The 14,299-nt window shown below is 45.3% G+C and overlaps 1 protein-coding gene across 1 annotated transcript in view; it reads left to right on the top strand.

Annotated features, from left to right (window-relative positions):
• Positions 1 to 14,299, top strand: part of LOC124999425 (protein eva-1 homolog C) — a 70,153-nt gene that overhangs the window by 8,007 nt on the left and 47,847 nt on the right. The window contains exons 2-3 of the mRNA XM_047574344.1: positions 10,571 to 10,794; positions 12,879 to 13,002. Coding sequence (XP_047430300.1) covers positions 10,571 to 10,794; positions 12,879 to 13,002 — 348 coding nt within the window. The remainder of the gene's footprint in view (positions 1 to 10,570; positions 10,795 to 12,878; positions 13,003 to 14,299) is intronic.

Below are 14,299 nucleotides of genomic sequence, written 5' to 3'. Positions count from 1 at the left end.
CGCTGTCTGGAGCTCATGTGCTCAAACTGCTTCGTTGAAAACGCCCTCAGCGTCTCACCAGTACGCCACACCGACTGCTATCGCGGTGTTGACCAAGGGCTTAGGCTGTCTGCTTTACGAAAAAAAATCCCAAAAAAAAACACACGCTATAATTAGAGTGACATTATGTGTCACGTTTTGTCCGATTTTGGGTTGAAAAAAGTTAAACCCAGTCTGCATTTTAAAATGCTAACGTAGGCTGAGATGCACCCGATGCTTAATCAAGGGTTGTTACATGCAGGAAAAAAAAAAAAAGCTCCACCAGTCTGCCCTTAATACGATAATCATTATTTTGCGGAGGATTTCTTTCAAAATGTAAAGCCTCCCAAATCGTCCAATCAGATGCTGAGCTGGATGGTTTTTAAAGTAATAACTGTTATTGGGTAGAGAAGAGAGGGTCTAAGTCCTAAAGCATTTACCTGGGAAGATGTATATATACGCATCACGGATGTGTGTTTGCACATGTCCTCTCTTGCATGAGGTAGGAGTGAGAAGCCCCAAAGAAAACACGGAGAAACCTGTGAAGAAGATTCTTGAGTGGCACCCCGGTGTCTGCTGCACGCAGCTGCGCTTAGAAACTATCTCCCCATCTCTGCCGTCACTGTTTCGACAACAGTCGAGCAATTAATTAAGAATGCCGTCCCCTTGTCGTATTTTGAATACAGACTCTTGTTTTCCAGAGCGAGAGAGGGAGAAAACAGAAAACAGGTAAGCTGCCTGCTGCTGCAAGCACGGAGGCTTGCACCATTCCGATCGAGGATGAAACTGAGCTGTAAACAAACAGAGAGAAGTGTTGGGAAAGAGAGAAGTGCTGGGTGTGTGCGCGCGCCGACGGTTATCTCCTCACGTCTGGAGTAGCTACTCGAGTGCCGGCTGCTGAATTTGGCTATAAACGAGAAGCACGACGTGCACATGCTAAAACCGGCGCACGCGCTTTTTTTTTTTCTCTCTCTTCGTCTCGGAGAATGTCAACCATGCTTTGATGCCCCTCCTCCCCTCTTTTCTGTCTTTCTCTCCGTTTCTTGAGAGGTGATTTATGTTTGGTTTAGGAGTCGACATGTCCGCCTTGATCTGCGTTACTTTTTTTTTTTTTTTTAAACACTCCCTTGATCCCTCCCTCTTCACGTCGCGCTTTCTTCGGTAAAGGAGGCAAAAAAACGTATATATGGTTTCTGTAGCTCTATCAAACCCCTAGGGGCAACGAGAGAGGCAGGGGAAAGGAGAGAGGGAGATGGAGAGGTAGAGAGGTGGGGCACAGAAGGGCCAGCCTGAACAAGGAGGCATTGTGTTGCCCCCCAACTGTGTCGCGCTGACAGTCTGCATTACAGCACGCTACAGCAGCCCGCTCCCCAAAGCACTGCTAATCTGTTGCTCGCTGGCCCTTGTGGCTAGCTCAGGTAAATGAGGAGGGAGCGGGAGAGAGGAGGTTTAGGCCATGAAAACCAGACTGTTTTATTCCTTTTTAGCACGATGTGATCCCGACATGGACGCTAAAATGAAGAAAGGCTCAGGCAGCAATATCAAACCAATGTCAACCACTAACTGGCTGTTACGCGGGCTGAATGAATGAATTTTATGGTATGAAACAGCTGTTGAGCTATTTCAGTCTTCACCAAAGTGGTGGACAACAAAACACGAATCCATAGCTCCATTTCCTCATCCTGCATATGGCCAGGAAAAAAGTTTGAAGACATCATAAACTGGGCTGGAGCTGAGCTTGTTCGAGTAGCATCAGATTTGATTCTACCAAGAAAAAAAAAACTCTCAATCACACTCTGGAAGCAGGTTCTCACTCCCTCAGCTCCTCAGGAGTTGTTCTGTTGCTTGTTTTCACAGGACACCCCCTCCCCTCCCCGCCACCCCACCCCCAGATAAGCTTGTTAAGTCTCCAAAAAGCTCAGCCGCTCAGTGCCCACCCACTCCCATGCTTTTTTCTTCCAAGGGAATATTTCTCTCCTCTCCCCAGCATACGCTCACGAACCTCGATGGAGGAATGCCGCCTCGCTGTTAATGCATTAACACAGATAGATTAATGTCGTCGCTCCGGGGGGAGAGGGGAAGAGGGGGGGCGGCGTCTGACGCACATAGAGAAGAGCAGGAAGGGACAGGGCCAGTTTAGAGGCCACTGAATCGCAGGGAAGCGGACGGCTTTTGCTAAGTGGTTAATTATTTTGGAGGTCTGCTTTACTTTCCGCAACGTGAGAAGCGTCCGTATTGTGCGTTCAACTCTCCCGAGGATGAGGCGCAATGCAACGTCTCCCGGGCACCGTCAATGAGCAGAACAAGGGAAAATATTGGGAAACGTGATTGTGTAGGTTGTTTGACTCCTGTAGCTCGATGTTTCGTTCTTGACTGCCACAGTAGTTGTCAGTAACAGCCTATACTGAAGAAAAACTATCCAGGAGATTTTCTACACCGGGGATCACTTCAAGTCAAGAAACCATGAAAAGATAACTTTAGCACAAATCTTATCCAGTTGTTATTTGTTGGAGAACATTTTTTACCAAAACCTCACCATGCAGCCAAGTCTTTCTGGCTAAATTCCTCCTTGGTTGAGGAGGTGAGTGACAGGGAATCATCTGCGTGATGACCTCTCTGTCAGAAACTGCCTCCTCTAAGCCTTAGGCCGCCGCTGCCCCACCCAGCAATCACTTAAATCCAATCTGTTGTGCCGAGGACGACTGAAGAAGAGGTGCATCTGCCGCTCACTTTGTGACAATAAAGCCCACACTCACGCATCTGTGTGGTGCCTGCTGGGCTTGCGGCTTCGTGATGGGCAGTCTGTCTGCCTCCCAACTCTCCCCGGGCCGTAAAAGCGACCATTAAAATGACTGATGCGTCCTCCTCCGCCGCTTTCTCTTCGTCTCTCCGCGTCTTTCCCCCCTGTCACGCGCTGTCTCTTTGTGTGCGTCAAGGGGGGGCGTCTGGACGCAAACGCCGGCGAGGGTGTTCCCGGCACCTCTGCGCGCCCCCTCGCTCTTTCACCCTTCAACCCCCATGTCCTACCCAACCCCTAAACCTACAAGAGACGCAACACACATGCTCAGAAACTGAAAGTGTCCTCCCGCGTGATGCCCCCCTCGACCCCTCAGAGGTCGCAATGAGAGGCGCGTGCTGGGAGAGGTCATGGGGGAGGGCTTAGGTGGGACCGGTGTTTGGTTTTTGGGGGGACTCCCTAGGGGAGACTCTGCGGCTGCTGTCAAACTGTGAGGACACCTCCGGACACCTCCATTGTCCGGAGGGGTCAGTTGACGTGGATAATTCGAAATATTAAACCTGACTTTGTTGCTTAGATGAATGAGTGGTTTGAGTGTGGCCTTTTTCCCATGACTGTGTGGCTATTTATGACCGAGCATTAAGCGAGTTTCACGTTGTTCTGTTCGCGTAATCAACCCCCCCATCCCTCCTGATATGTATCTGACCTAGCATGTGACATTCCTCTTAGCTTTTTCTGTTTGAACCTATCCTTGTGCCAATTTCTGTTTTGGAAGAGTAGGATTCATGCTTCCTGTAGAGTTCTTCTTGTATGGGATTGTGGTGACGGTAATACGTCACCCATCACTCACTCATATTCGGATACCTGCAACAGTTTAGAACTATCGCTGCCAGATCGTTTTTTCTCGCTTTCTGTTGACATCCGAAAACTTTTTTTTATTTTTTAGTCCTTTACGCCAGAAAGCATCCTGGGAGAAGACTGCTACTGGATTTATAGGTCACGTTTTGAACAAATAAATGAGATGCGCTCAGGAAGGATCAGGGCAGAGTTGGGCGTGAACATTTGTTGATCACATCCTGCAGGTTGACTTTTGTGCATCCCTCTGTTGGTTCCTGTGTGTGTGCGCTTGTTTGTGTATGTTGGAAAGATAAGCCATCACAGGGAGGAGGTAAAAGATCAGCCAAGTAGAGTGTTTGTGTTTGCGTCTCCGGATTTAATGACTTCAGCTGCTCAGGCTCCAGTCTCTCTGTTGTGAGGGGGCGGAGAGGGGAGAGGGATACGTTAGCAGCTCCGCCATTCAATTCAACGATGGCAGACGTTGCCTTAGGATATTGATGCATGGGCTTCCAAACCACAGGATTTCAGTACATCAGGGAACCAAATCTTCACATGTGATTTTGATTTGTTTCTTATACTTGAATTCTTCTGCCACAGGCTGGAATTGGAAAGAATAAAAAAAAAAGCAGAACGTCACCCGTATAACTCGTGCAGGCACATGGTTTTGCTTTGAATCTTCACATTGTTGCATCGAAATGACACGTTGGTTCCACCCTCATTGGCTTAAAGAAACGCTCACGAACATGCCCAGAGGTGAATGCCTTACTCATAAATCTCATTAATAATGAGCAGAACCTTCATCTTCTTCCCTTTTCTCAAGTCTTTTTCACACTTGTCAGGTTTTTCCTTGCTTCAGTAGCCTTGATCGGTCTTGTTTTATATACGCGTGTGTGAAACATGCTGGGTTTCGCCATCATTTACCAATCACGTGGTAGTTAAGGTATAGAAGGTATATACCGGAAATGAAACTGCAGGGCACGGGCCAACCAGCTAGGATTTCCTCATTCACGTCTCTCACATTTTCAGGGCCTTTTTTTGGCATTTTCAGTCTACTGTAACGTGGAAGTGTCTTAACGACGGTGCGTGAAATATTTGTTCTGTACCAAAATAGCAAGCATCTGCATGTTTTTTTTAGACTCATGCTCAAAATAATTTCACACAGCACATGCTCCAGACCTTGAAAGAACTTTCGACGAGCTACCCATTTACAGTACGGGAGCAGACTAATAATCCATGGATTTTGCAAAATGTCTCCACCTTCTTTTTTTTTTTTTTTTTTTCTTTGCACCACAGTATGATTAGCCAGAAAGTAGGCTAATCCAAAACGTGACTACACCAGCACGACTAATGTATTATAAGCAGAGGAATGTAGAGTATTTTAGGAATGCATTTTTTTTTTTAACAAAAAAAAAAAAATCTGAATGGCTTAATGGAGCGAGGACTCTACTTGGCATGTGTGCAGCGGGCGGTTGCCCGCCGCCTTTCCTTTGACATCACGCCCATTGTGTAGCGGTATATCCTTTGTGTCATCTTTATGAACTTTCTCGTTTTTTTTGAGATCTTATTTCACGTCAGCGCACCTCATCAACGTGTCTCACTCAGCTTTCATAATGGAACGTGCACCTCAGGACTGACGAGGTGAACGCAGAGTTTTGACCTCGTGTGATTTATGCTTTATCTGAAAGTCATGCCGTGCTCCGGGTCTCTGCGGTTTGCGGAGAAAAGTAATTACTACAGGGCCTAAAGCCACCAGCTCTGGCCTTTAGACCTCTGCCTGCTGCCACATCCTGCAAGCAGCGGCTTTGCTTTTAAAAGATCTGTCTCCTTCCCTCCGCACATCTCTCTCTCTCTTTTTTTTCTCCTCCTTCTCTTGTTCGCTGCAATAAAAGGCTTGATTATTAAGCAAGTCCATATCAATCACTTTCCTCCCTCATCTTTCATCTTATTCTTTGCTTTTCATCTCTTGCCCCCACCTCTTCGTCTCGACCAGCCTCCTCCGGAGGAGCGTTGCTGGAGTGCGGCCCGTGTCTTTGAGGGAAACCTCAACTCTTCCCAGAAATTACCACTTAAAGGGAATTCCTTCTCCGGCAGCGGGCCTGCAGCTCTGCATCTTTGAACATTTGATGGTTTGATGGCTATAATTTGCTTAAAATAACACCAATAAAGTTATGAAGCTGTAAATGCCTAAATACCTAATGCACCAAGATGAAATGCAACGCGGCCTTTGATTCTGAAACGCTCAGGGAACATCTTCATTACTTAGTTTCTATGGAATGCGTTTTTAAGGTGTTGTTACAGATGTATTTTTATTGTGTGTACATGATCTTGAAGTTTAGAGTTAATGGCTGCAGTTGATTATCTCTAACTACAATGTAAACAGGCACTTTTGTAGCATTAGGCTAAGCCTTAATCTTATAATATTCTGCAGTGTTGCACTGTACATTCTTGCCTGGCGCAAGAGGCTTTACAAATGCTCCTTCGCAGGCGACACAAAATTGAGTTAAAGCAGCAGAATTAGAAGCGGTATTAAGCCGACACTATTATAACACGTCAGTCAGTAGTGCTTATACTCCGGTGCATTGTTCATTCTTTGGCTCTGACCAATCGGAGGAGGTGGCATCTTTCAAAAAATAACAGACTCCTCACCTGAACGCTGTGCATTCACAGCACTCCCTTTCTTCCCTCTCCCGTCCCCTCCTCCGTTCGTGTCAGAGGTGCGCGTCGGACTCATCCTGAGAAGACACTGAACACCTCGGCTTAGGACCCTGAGAATTAGTTTGCGCTTCCTCCCACGCTCACCTGAAAGGAGAGACAGGTAAGGCTGCGCTGGGAGGCTCGAACCCTGAGGAGGAACGCTTTGAAAGTCGTGAATGAATCCCTTCTTAAAAATATCCGTTCACAGTCGACTGTAAATTGGCATCGGCGTGTGATGTGCACAAGCCTGTGACTAAGACCCTTCCCCGGTAGGCCAACACTCTTTCTGCTTCATGTTGACACAGCACAGCAGCCCGTCACTAATCTCCATCAGAACGTCCCCAGGTCAGACTTTTAGGCCCTCGTCACATGAGCACAAATGAGGAGCTAATATTCACCTCCGATTTTGGCTTCACGATTGGCTTGGAAAATTACTGCCAAGTTAGACAATAGACACAAAAGGTAGGTGCGGCATTCTGCTCCTTTGATTACGACAAATCCCTATGCGGCTCGCGCGGAGATTCCGCGAAGCTCTCAGTCCAGTCCGCGGCGAGAGCGACCTGTTTGTACACGAGCGGCATCGCCGCCGCGACCGCAAACCTCCTGTCTTTTAATGGCCGAATAAACAAAACCAGCAGACACAATAGCGCGGCGCTTTTGTCAGGGGGGGAAAGGGCAGAGAGCTAGTTAAAGAGAAGGAGTCTGGCTCCACATGAAAAGAAACGGGGAGGGAAAGGAGGAGGTGAGACGCCTGGGTGTTCCTCCGGCATTGTTCAAAACTCCTGCCTTTGAGGGACACCTGTCATTGGCTGGGCGGTCCACGCAGGTGCCTTGACGCTGCCTGATTTGTTGCCCTTGAAAGGAGGCTTCAGTCAACAGGTAGCATGAAGGGAACAATAATGATGATCCCGAAGAAAGAGGGAGAGACAGGGAAAGAAAGAGACGGAGAGAGGGAGAGAGTGTGGGGGAGGAGGGTGGGATAGTGTAAGAAAAAGGAAAAAAAAGAAAAGGATTCTTTAGAAAGCACCTGAGGGTTTGTGTGAGATAATCTGTTTTCCTTTTACTCACAGCCCCTCCGCCCCCTTTTTTAGGGCGGAGGAAGGCGTATCCGTGTGTTTGTGGTGCTCAAACTGTTGCACAAGGATCTCAAGAAGTGGCCCGTGCGATTTCTTTCATCCATCTACGGTTCTCTCCGTTTCACCTCTTCCTCCCCCCCTCCTTCCTAACCTCGTCCGTTTCTATAGTTACGGGACCGTACCCGAGGCCCGTGGCTAAACGAAAGGGCCACGCAAACTCGCCGGTCTCCGATGGCGCTGAGGCTCTGCCAGGAGCCAGCTCCTAATAACGCGATAGTGTTACACCGTCACCACCACACCCACCCCCGGCTTTCCAGAGCCAAGCAGCAGGGCCTTGTTCCCAGCCACGTTGTTTGTGTTGATGTTTTGCATGCATGTTTGTGTGTGTGTGTGTGTGTGTGTGTGTGTGTGTGTGTGTGTGTGTGTGTGTGTGTGTGTGTGGTCCCGCTGCCAGGGGGAATGCCAAGTTCCCTCTCACCCTGTGTGGAATGTCGCGGGCGAAGCAGACCTGCGTGTGTGTGTGAGTAAGTGGGTGATTACTGCGAAGAAACTAGTTAATCCCACACAATTAAAATAATTAAAACTGTAATAATGTGGCAATGAGTGCAGATTCTTAATCAAACAAGAGTTGATCAAACAGCCTTTAAATTGTGCGGTGACGAATATCTTAATTACTACTTGTACATAAATAATATTTGTCATGTTTTGTTTCAGGGATTTCCAGTTTTAATTTTCCCACACCCACCAAATCTGGATCAAATCAATAAGTACAGGGGAATAATTTATTATTATTGTTATTTATAGGTGTATAGTGTATATTTAATTCTATTTCTTGTATTTATTTTTAGCTTATGCTATTGGATTTCATTTATTTCATTAAATATTATCTTATTTATTTATTTTAATATTTTTTTATTATTTATTTTTTGTATTATCTTATATCATTTTTTTACTAGTGGTTTTTTGTGGGGGTATCTTTTTGTTTTTTGTTTTTTTCGTATAGCTGAGTTACTGTGACCAAGTCTAAATTAATGCAGCTATTGTTGGTGGTGATGGTATGACACACATTTCTAAATTAAATCTGATGCCCCAACAAAGATCGGATCTAAATCTATCAGAGATGGATAAATTTACATCCGAGCCATAATAAGACCAACTACCGCGGTGTGTATCTACTCCACCTCCTCCTAATACGATGCGTGGCATGCAAATAATCTCTAAATAAAGCATTGCATGTGCACCTGCTCTCCTCTTTTCACAACGCGGACCACAGGTGGAAACCTGTTACTGTGAGAAATGGTGGTTTAATAACCATCTCTATTTAGAGTGAGGCTGACCTTTCAAAGCCTGAGAATGTCTCCCGTTTCCCGTCCTCCTTTTAACTGTGGCCATGGTGATAAGGGGACAATGTGTGTGTTTTGTGTGTAAGGCTAGCATGTAAGTGTGTGCGTGCTAACGTGTGTGCTGGAGGACAATGCTGTTTCAGTGTTATTTCCTCTTTCCTACCAAACACTAACCAAATAAAGGTAATTGAATCACAGTGTGTCCACTCTGTGAGAGTGTGTGTGCAGGCCTGTGTGTATTGACTTGTCCGTAAACGTGTTTGCGGAGCACTTACGTTGAAAGAAGTTTGTGCTTGCTTTGGGAGTTGTTTTTGCAGATGTTTGCAACGTATTTTAACATGTATGTAACATATCTTACCGCGTGATTGAACCAAAAGATGCGACAAAGATTGTAAAAGTGCAACGAAAGAGATAAGCTTCACTGGAGCAGTTTTGAGAAACGGGAGAATCAAAGTGTTTGTCCTGCGGGCCGTCTCATAAATGAGCCTGATAAGTCCAGAAAGACGTTATATGACAGCGGCCATGGGGATCAGCTCTCTCCTTTATCTGCGTTTCCTTCTCACAGACTGGAATGTTAATGGTGGCTTTGTTGATGGGTTCAGTTCTCTCCTGAGTGACTGACAGGCCGACTGGCAGCTCTCAAAAGACTCTTGTTGGGATGGTGGAGTTAGCGGAGGGACTTCAGTTTTAAAAGAATGTGAGCTTTTCTTTGATTTGAAGCGGCGTCTAAGGTTAAATAAAAGTTCACTGTGTGCTCATCCCATGTGTCTTTCAGTGGTTTATATAACGTTTGTACTCAATTAATGAGTTGCAAGCTAATGTGGTTTCTAGCTAGCAAATGACATATACGTGTTATAGAAACTGAGCCTATATAGTAGCACATTAAAGGATATAATAAAATGAAATCCTGGATTTAACTCTAATCAAAGAGCTAATTTATTACTGCAGGGGTCTTCAATGTTTCTCAGGCCAAACTGAAGAGAGAGTAAGTAGGGACCCCCTACCTACTATATGTTCATTTTGCATTAAATATTAAGCTATTCAAATAATACACACGTTCCCATATATATTATTTCAAATGTGCAACAGTAGGGTGGCTGTGCAAATGCCATATGTGGCCTTGTGATTGGCTCAGCAGTGATAGGAGTGAGGTATAGTGTTTACAGGAAGTCTTCTGCCTCCATTTATCCTTTTACTAAAATATATATATGCTGTATATAAAATGTCTAATCAACCAAAAATTTTGCGACCCCCATGCAGTACCTCCGTGGACCCCTTGTTGAAAACCCATGCATTATCAGATTCTAAAATGGAAAGATGAATAAATAAGCCGATCATCCCACTCCCTAGTAGGTTTTTGATGTGATAGCCATCTTTAAAGTGGTCTTAGAAGTCCATTGCTAGTGTTGGGAAAAACTCCAGTTCCTTTTATACTCCTGTATCCTTTTATAAAAATTGTAATAATGTCAGGCTTTAACATTCATCCTCTTTTTTTTTTTTTCTTTTTTTTTTTTTTAAATCGAACACAACCCTCTGTTCCACAGCCATGACCAGAGGGGGCTAACACTAACAGCTGGATAAGCCAAAGCTTTTCACTCTGTGCTGGGTTGTTGCGGTATTTCGAGGCCTAGGGGCATCTTTGAGATGTAGGCCGTCTGTCATCTGTCGTGGCATGCTGATATGCAGCACAGCCAAATGACCATGGAAACGCTTCATTAGGGCAAAAAGAGATGGTGCAGGATGTGAAAAGCTCTCATAATAGCATGAAACGAGAGACAAATTGGTGATTTGCGGTATGTAATATGCGAACACAGTGTAAGGAAGTGCACTTTTTGACTGTCATCCATTTGTGGCTCTTCTCTTAGACTACCTCTCCAAAGTGTTGAGGAACTACACCGAGCGGGCTTGTGACGGAGACTTCCTGTCCGTCCGCTGTCCACCCCGCACCACCATCACCGTCCAGTCAGCTTTCTACGGAAGAAGAGGCGCTTCCGACCCCCAGCAGTGCCCTCGCGCCTACCCGGCCCTCCTAAGTTCTTATAACGCCCGGGAGGATGATCGGTACTGCTCTGTGTCTACTGCACTACAGGTAAATGACTGAGCATTCATCATTTTTTTTTTATTTGCTTCAGTTTCTTCTGTTAGTCCACTCTTAGCACACAAATGCAGCTTTCTTTCTAGGCCTGTAAAGTGCCTAATTGATCAAGGGTTACATTTTTGGAGAACCACTGATTATGTAACGCTTTGTGGGGACATTTTCCAGCAAATTACTCTCCCTAAAGAGGAAGCTGGCTTCTATGTTCCCACGACACAAAGCGATTTCATGGGGTCTTTGCCTTAGCATCCTCTCCTAAATTGGGATGCTGCTGGACTAGAAGCGCCCACTCTGCGGCACCAACACACACACACACACACAAAAACACATCCTGTTCAGCATTCATGGAGTTGTTTGGTTTATTCTTGGTCCTCCTGCCTTTTTAGCATCGGCTATAATGGACAGGACAGCCATGAATGAGCACACACAGAGAATGCATTGTGCTAAAGTGAGAGAATGAGTGACTGCTGCGCCACCCACGAGCGCACAACCCAGAAGAATCTCACCAGCACCTGTTCATGACTCTGGGTGTGTTGGCATAGCAGTGGAAAGTGGAAGTTTTTTTTAGCTTCTGGATAGCCCAAGGAAGTCCAGTTAACCAATTTGTTTATCTAGTGACTTTTTAAGTAATGCTTTTTAAACCTATAGATGAATACAACGACCAGCCACAAAATTATGACCACCGACAGGGGAAGTGAGGAATATTCGCCATTGCTTGACAATCCAGTGTTCAGCTGGGAAGGTTTTGGACCTGTCATTCGGGTGGATGTCACTTAAAAACGTGCCACCCACCTAGACCAGACCAGGCACCCCCACCCCATAGCCATCCCCAAACAGTTTAGGAACAACTCAAAAACAAGTTGTTGACCTGACCTCCAAATTCACTAGATCCCAAACTGATCAACTATCTGTGGGATGCGCAAAGACCACTCTCCTCCACCCATAGGACCCAAAGGGCCCCCATTAACAATATTCTGTTTCCAGAGACCGTAGGACACCCTCAGAAGATGGGTGTCCATGTCCATTCTCTGATGAGGCACAAGGGAGACAGTGCAGTGCAGTGGTCATAATGTTATGCCTGAAGTTAAAGTCGTGACCATCACTTCACATAAAACAGCTGGATATTTTCTCTGTGCAACTACAGTAACACTGGAATTGGTTCACTTTCAACACTTTTTAACAGGGTTAATCTGGAATCTCTTACTTTAAAAATCATAAGTTCTTTGGTGCTGTTCAGTGTGACATAAGCTGTATTTTTAAGGACTTGTAAACATGTTTGGGTGTGTTTAATGTACAGTGTCATTTCATGTTTTTATGACTGTCAAAATATATGATGAAAGGACCAAATCCTTCACTGCATTCCATCTTTCTTCTTCCTTCCTACTGAAGATCTTATATCTAAAAATGGAACCTAGGTATTTTGTTATTTCGTTTTATTTTCTCTTAAATGAGCCTGTACAGTTTCTTCAAATGGATGGACATTGTAGTTCGTAGCACCTGCACAAAAAAAAGGAGTGAATAGTAAATATTGTACTTGTTATGGTGTGCATTGTTGGCTAATTACTCAGTACTTCCTCGTTTAAGTTATTTCTAAATTTAGCTGTAAGAAAAATAATATCCCCAGATTCTGCACACAACAGCTACATTCCTCACAGTGAGGACTTGCACGTGTCTTACGCATGTGTCAAATACTTCTGTCTGTCTTTTAATGTTAAATTCAGGGAAAGACTCTGAGCAGAATCCGTTCAGCCATTCCTCCCGCAACTAGGATTTCACTACGGGGGAATGCTGGAATGTGCTCACCTGGGTTACAGCAGACTAAGGGATGATGAAACTAGAGAAGCCAAATGATGCCAGGAAATGAGTGGAGCGCAGCTTTCCAGAGCTTTCTTTATCCCATTCTCTTTTTTCCCCACTTACCTGCTCCTCTCCTCCATATTCCCATGGCTATGAGCAGCCTGTTTGAAGTGGTTTTAGGTTTTCCCTGCTGCTGGTCTCTCCATCGTGGACTTATTGTTCTCCCTCTAAACCTGTCTTTGGTCTTCTCTCTCTCTGTGTGTCACTCTTTCCTTCTTTAGAAAATGCTGGACGAGTGCCAGGACAGAAGGAGCTGTCAAGTCCTTGTCAACAGCCGCGTGTTTGGGACAGACCAGTGTCCTGGCAGCAGCAAATACCTCATTGTCTGGTACAAATGCAGACCTAGTAAGTCCCTCATCGCCCCCAGAGTCTGACATTGACACACGCTTCTGTCCCTACCTGCGCTAGGACCATTCTCTTTTTTTCTTTTCTCACGCACCTCCACGTTGGGTCAGAAATACACCAGGGTGGGGTCGGTTCATTTGCTCAAGGGACAAACGAAAATTACAACAACGACAATCAAAGGAAATTCATATTCCTTTGTGTATAGTATATTGTACACTAAACATGCGCAGCCCTATCCTGTGCTGATTTGTAATTTATAAATAAATGGGATAATTGCTAGGCGTTGGCGTGGAGCTACGGTGCTTATTTCAGTTTCGACAAAAAACGTCATATGAATGGGCTGGATAGGGTATTTGTTCAGGATATGTTCCAGTTGTGCCTTAACACATTTGCCGCACTACCGTCCAAGTGTTGCTCGTATTGGCCATTGATTTTATGTAAAGACGGTAAAACATGTTACATGGGATTCCCAAGGAGTGGTTTTGAAATGTCTCGCCGTCACCGTCTTGGCATTCCCCGACGACTTCTCCCATCTAATTCGAAAATGGGCAAAGGAGTGGTGTCTGAGTAGTGCTGAGGTGGGGCGTGTGACGCCGAGGCTGGCGGCTAGCAACCCGAAACGGTGCTTAGTACTGTCATAATCCCTAATTATGCATAATTTTAAGATTTAAATAATCTCCTCTAATTTTCTACGACCGCTTATCCTCGCTACGGTCGCAGGGGTTGCTGGAGCCTATCCCAGCTGTCACCGGTCACCAGTCAATCTCAGGGCTAACACAGAAATGAACATCCATTCGCACTCACACCTAGGGTCGATTTAGAATCACTAATTAATCTAAAAAGCATGTTTTTCGAGGGTGGGAGGAAACCGGAGTACCCAGAGAAAACCCATGCAGACACAGGGAGAACATGCGAACTCCATCCAGAAAGGCCTGAGCTAGACTTAAACCCGGACTGTCCCGCTGAGAGCCTTAAATAATAATAATAGTAATAATTCAAAATACTGAGTTATATAAAAATTAAACCTTGCTCAACTGTTATGGATGGGGAGATTAGTCATGGAGACCAAAACTGTAACATGGGAACCTGACTCACTTCTGGAATCTAGTGGCCATCTGAGGAACTGCAGCTTCAGAATTTATCTTAAATTTTCAGCCCCCGAGTTTGGAATCGATTGAAGACCTACAAAATCTTATTTTTGTCAACAATATCTATTAAAATCTGGGTTCTGTTTCCTCAGTCCTGCTTCCTTTATCCCTCTCCTTCTTTGAGCCAAGAAGCTAAGAGTATCACTCCA

The sequence above is a fragment of the Mugil cephalus genome, chromosome 21, assembly GCF_022458985.1.
Source record: "Mugil cephalus isolate CIBA_MC_2020 chromosome 21, CIBA_Mcephalus_1.1, whole genome shotgun sequence".
Taxonomy (NCBI): Eukaryota; Metazoa; Chordata; class Actinopteri; order Mugiliformes; family Mugilidae; genus Mugil; species Mugil cephalus.
The sequence above is the reverse complement of the archived record's forward strand: the minus strand, read 5'-3'. Positions and strand labels throughout refer to the sequence as shown.